Below are 5,695 nucleotides of genomic sequence, written 5' to 3'. Positions count from 1 at the left end.
TATGATTGTGCAGCTACCCATCCAGGCTGTCACATTGTAAAGTTTGCAGATGATACAGCGGTGGTGGGATGCATCACAAACAATGATGAGTCCAGCTACAGGCAAGAGGTGGAACACCTGGAGAGCTGGTGCAAAGAGAATAACCTTCACATCAATGTGAAGAAGACAAAGGAGATGATTGTGGACTTCAGAAGGAACAAAAACATCTACACCCCCCTGAACATAAGAGGATCTGCGGTGGAAGTGGTCTCCAGCTACAAGTACTTGGGTGTACACATGAATGACAACCTCAGCTGGAGCAACAACACCACCAGCCTGATCAAGAAAGCTCATCAGAGACTCTACTTCCTCAGACGGCTGAGGCGAGCTGGTCTGGGAAGCTCAGTCCTCACCTCCTTCTACAGGTGTGCAGTGGAGAGCATCCTGTGCTCGAGCATCAATGTGTGGCATGGAGGCTGCACAGCTGCAGAAAGAAAAGCTTTGCAGAGAGTGGTGAAGGCTGCACAGAAATCTGTTGGAATCAGCCTCCCCACCATCACAGACATCTACACCTCCAGATGCAGGAAGAGGGCCACCTGCATCATGAAGGACCCCACTCACCCAGCACACACACTTTTTGCCCCACTCCCCTCAGGAAGGAGGTTAAGGAGCATTAAGTGTAGAACCACTAGACTGAGGAACAGCTTCTACCCTGAGGCTGTTAGACTCATGAATCTCTAACTAGAATAATCACTGTGAAAAACCATATCATGTTGCTGCTGATCTGTTTCATGTTGCTGCTGATCTGTTTCAATGTTGATGTGTTCATGTGCGCACATCTGCTCACAGACTCATGTTCATGTTTGTGCTGATGTTCAATGTTTTTATGTTATGAGTGCTTAGTATATATTTAGTTGATGTTTTTCTTGGTTCATATCTTAGATGTTATTACTGTTTTTCTTATACATTTTATTGTTGGATGTAACTGGGACCTTGTGTACATAATTTCGCTCCACCACATGTACCACATGAGGTGCGAATGACAATAAAGAAACTCTGACTCTGACTCTGACTCTGACAAAGATTGAAGTTTAACAAATGAACTGCATGTTGGCATAGTTAAAGTCCTCATAGTCTCTAACTAAAATACACACAAAATTCATTCTTGCTGGGGGTGTTTAGAAACAATACCAAACCATTTAAACAATGTCTCAACATCGACAACAGTAGTGATTAAGCAACTAGAAAACAACGTTTCACTTCACAAGAGGTTTCAAGAGGATAGATTTAGAGGTTTTAAAGAGGAGGATTTAGATGGATGAAGGAAAGTGTGTTGACCAGGAATGGCACCCTTCATCCGACCCCAGCTGAGCCCCAGTACACTCGGTGCGTGACGACTCGTTACCTTTGCAGAAGATAAATCAGCTGTGGTACAGAGGTCCATTTCAACGCTACCTTTCAGCGTCTCTGGTCAGGGTGGCTGAGAATCGTCCGAAGTAGTGACGGTACTCCGTTCAACAGAATAAGCTTCCTTAGAAGTTGAGAGCATTTAATGCTCGGGGTGAGATCACAGCGAGGCGTGCTGTGACTCCGCTGAAATGGATGGACCCTTGGCTCATGGTCAAATTCCATCAGCTATTTAGTTCAGCTATAAGACTCTAGCAAGACTGCAGTTCCAGCAAGAACTCCAAACAGACTTTCAGTAAGAACTGAAAGTTCCAGTAAGACTTTTAAGGGTATCCACTTCCTGTTACTTGGTACTTCCTGATTGGTTAACACAACCAGCAGGGGTGGAGTTTTAGTGATGTCAGAGGGTTATTAGGAGTCGCAGACAGCAGAAATGTTTTAAGAACGGTTAGTACAGACAGGAAAATATTTGAAAAAGTGACAGATTTGTAGTCGCACAATTTTCTTATTTACTGTCTGAGAGTTTTAAAACAAGGCACTTTGTTCTCATAACTTGTCTCTGACTTTTGACCGACATCAAATCCACTCCTCATTCAGACAGAAAAGTAAAATGCACAATTACTTTATAAATAGACATTTAACTGTATGATCTAAGTCTAATGAGGTTTAAAAATCATTAATACGGTTTCACAGTTGATTTAAATGAGTGGTTTACTTCAACATTAGAAATGGTATGAACTAAACACACTTTTGATTATCAAGATATTGTAAAATAGTAATGATAATATAAAAAAAGGAGAGTGTTCTTTCAGTTAATTAATTCAGGATACAATTAAATAGTCTCTTGATGAGATAATTTGTGTTTCTGGATTCAAATCAATGAAATAACAGTTCCTGTCCCCTGAAGGTCTTCAGAGACAGATTGATTTAGGATGTCTAGTTCACTACATCATCCTGGATGTCCCACGTTGTTCATCTGGCTCGTTCAGGCTGTCATTCCTTTGATTAATGCAACTTAAAACATTTAAAGGATTGAATGAAAGAAATTAGGGGAATTTTAAATAAATAGTTCATCCAATATCTCTCTTTTCAACGTCCTCCTGCACTGCACCTGGGCCGAGCCTCGTTCAGAACCGGTCCGCCTGGTGGAAGAACAGCTTCTTCTTCTTTCAGGAAAAAATAAAAACTCAGTTGGTTGTTTTGTAATCGAAGTAAACACAAGCAAACATTATTAAGAACATTTGATGTATCTGCTGTAAATCCGCTACTGATGATCATGGAGTAAAGTTCAACATCGTCGGCTCGGTTCTGATCTACTCAGCGACCGGTGTGGAGCTGTTAGATGAAGCGGTCCTGCTTGGCGTCGGATCTGTCAACTCTTATCCAAAATCCAGTCAAAATCCAGCTTTAACTTGTTATTAAGTTGTTGTTAGCTGAGCGTTTAGCTCACAGGAAAGGAGCGTGCCGAGGCAGCACGCATGCGCATTAGGTGAAGGTACAAAATTCACAGCACCATCTAATGACCTGGCATGGTAACTACAGCGGATTCGGGAGGGCGGTGGGGGGATGATTCCTCTGGATGCATGTAAACACAAAATTTGTCCGTGTCAACGTGGATCTTTTCCTCTAATTAACATATGAAAAAACCTACGTTTCCCCCATCGTGTCCATGTAAATAGCCTAGATTTCTACAAAGAACAATCAGTGCTTTTAATCAGTGGTTCCCAACCTATTATCTTCAAAGACCCCCCTTCTTACTTCCTAGCCAATCTGAGACCCCCCAATCCCTCACTCCTCTCCCAAAAGACTCATTCAGGTTCATCTCTTTATCAAAGTGATAAGAGACAAAAGTAAATATATAGGTAGTAGTAGTTATACTGTATAATTAAATATAGAATAAAGTAAATAGTTACAAACTTTTATTTGTAAAAGGTATAAACTGGTAGTTGTACAACAGAAATACCAAGAACACTGTTTTGAGAATTACTCAAATAATTTTTTTTTTAACTAACAACAGAGTAATCTTTAAAACAGTCTTAAAAAATAAAAGTTGTAGTTTTGACAAGATATCTACCTGATCCAGTCATGCAGCTGATTTTTGCAATTTCCAGCTACTTTATCTATTCTGTCCTTGACAGTGTTGGAGAGCAGGACAGTTTTCTCTTTATCCACTGTATGAGCCCTGTCACACATCAACTCCACAACTTTCAGGCAGGCAGGTTTCAGAAGTTGTTCTCTAATATTGTGCAGACTTTTAGTCTTAGCAATTAAAAGTGAACACTCAAAAGATTTCTTGTGGCTCTGTGTAAATCAATACCTGCTCTTTTAAAGGCTCTCTGGTGTCAGTGGACTTTTCTGACAACAGTACCAACTGCTTCTGAAAGTAATCCTGACTTTCACCAATAATAGTAATAATAATGTCTGGTCTAAACCAGGGAAAAATGTATTTATGTTGTTATAAAAATGACTCCTCTGTGTGTTTTTACACATTTAAACATTCATAACTGCATGTGCTTACGTTTGTTATATATTTAATAAAACCATGTGTTATCTATTCTCTTCTGCACGCACAGAAGTGACATCATAAAAAAGTGCTCTTAAAGTGACAGTACAGATTTTAGTTTTAACATAATACATTGTAGAAAACTCTTCAAACATAACCAACATGAGGGTTCTTCTGTGTTAATCAGGATTTGGTGAAATTTCAAACATTGTAATTTAAAATAAAAGCATATTTTCTAAAGTTGGTACACAGACAGCAGCACAGTAGAGCTGCTGCCCCTCAGTGAGCAGGTCCCTGGTTCAAATCCCGGTCCGGGGGCCTTTCTGGGTGGAGTTTGCATGTTCTCTTCGTGCATGTGTGGGTTTTCTCCAGGTGCTCCAGTTTCCTCCCACAGACCAAAAACATGCATGTTAGTCTGATTAGTAACTTTAAATTGTCTCTAGGTGAGAGAGTGAATGGTTGTTTGTCTCGTTTGTCTCTATGTGTCCCTGTGATGGACTGGAGACCTGTCCAGGGTGTCCCCCACCTCTCACACAGTGATTGCTGGACATGGGCACCAGCAACCCCGTGACCCAAAATGGAAGAAGCGGATAAAAGATGATGGATGGATGTTACCCAGACAATAAATGAATATTTTTACGACCTCTAACCTCTGAGCAGACACATTATGCGACCCCCCCCCCCCCCCACGTGTTCTCTAGTCTACCTTTCTTAAAGCATTTTTATTTATTTGTGGCTGTTTTCCGATAACGTCATATTTTTCATGGTAATTTGTGCTACTTTCAGCGTACTTAGCTTCTTTCTGCTAATTTCGGCTTGTTATGGTTGTTATAGTTTCTGCTGTTTCTGCTACTATTTAGCTGTCTATGCTTTTTTAGCCTTTTCAGCTAATTTCACATTTTTTAAGCTCATTTCAGCTCTTTCCACTTCCTTATGGTAGTTTACGCTTCTTTCTGCCTTTCAGCTACTTTTCAGGCATTTTTTTTTCTGCTTTTTTCTTTACTACTTTTCTAAATTTTTCTGCTAATTTATGAATATTTAAACCAATTTCAGAAAAATTGTGTTCTTTCTGCTTTCTTTTGCTAAATTAGGCTTTTTCTTCCATTTCAGCTAATTTCAGCTATTTCTTAGCAAGTTGTTCAGCAATACTTCACACTGCATTTTCGCAGGAAATGCAATTTCTCTAGTTTTGTTTACGTTCTTGCAGAGGAAGAGTGCGCCCAGCAGACTCCCATCATCCAGTCGCACCTCGGGATATCATGTTCCCACCAGGCCAGTCCTGATTGTCCCAACATGTCTCCTCCATCCAAATACAAGAGCAGCTTACTGAATCGCTATCTGAAGGACACGCTGCGGCACATGATGGCAGCGAGCTCAGACGACGCTGCCTCAGCCTGCAAAAGGACAAGCTGCTCTGGGTCGTTCAGCTCCAACGAATGTGACCAAGAAGTTGTTTCTCTGGCATCGTCCGTTGAGACGGAGACCAACTTCATCTACCACATGGGTGAGAGAGATGGAACTGTGAGCATTTTTCGTTTTGTCACACAAAAAGCTGATATGTTGAAGTGTGCGAATAGGTGCAATTCAAAATGATTGTTCAGAGGGTTCTGTAGAAGGGTTATGAACAATTTATATGTTACCTGTGGCAGATAGCTCTTTGAACGACCTCCCGTTGTACAAAGATTTATTAGTTCTGACCACTGATATAAATTCTAACTAGAGACGGGACTGGAACCTGGAAGTTGAAGCCACATAGGATGAGCACCTCATTCCAGGTTGGCCAGTCTTAAGCCCCACCCCTCCATT

The 5,695-nt window shown here is 40.9% G+C and overlaps 1 protein-coding gene across 1 annotated transcript in view; it reads left to right on the top strand.

Moving 5' to 3' along the window:
* LOC119429249 (homeobox protein Mohawk-like) overlaps positions 1-5,393 on the top strand; it is a gene marked incomplete at both ends in the record, with an annotated part of 13,272 nt that extends 7,879 nt beyond the window's left edge. Inside the window, one exon of the mRNA XM_037696918.1 lies at positions 5,097-5,393. Coding sequence (XP_037552846.1) covers positions 5,097-5,393 — 297 coding nt within the window. The remainder of the gene's footprint in view (positions 1-5,096) is intronic.
* Positions 5,394-5,695: the final 302 nt, after the last annotated feature.

The sequence above is a fragment of the Nematolebias whitei genome, unplaced genomic scaffold (genome assembly GCF_014905685.2).
Source record: "Nematolebias whitei isolate Nwh7 unplaced genomic scaffold, NemWhi1 Nwh_scaf_186, whole genome shotgun sequence".
NCBI classification, from domain to species: Eukaryota; Metazoa; Chordata; class Actinopteri; order Cyprinodontiformes; family Rivulidae; genus Nematolebias; species Nematolebias whitei.
This window is presented reverse-complemented; position numbering and strand designations above follow the sequence as displayed.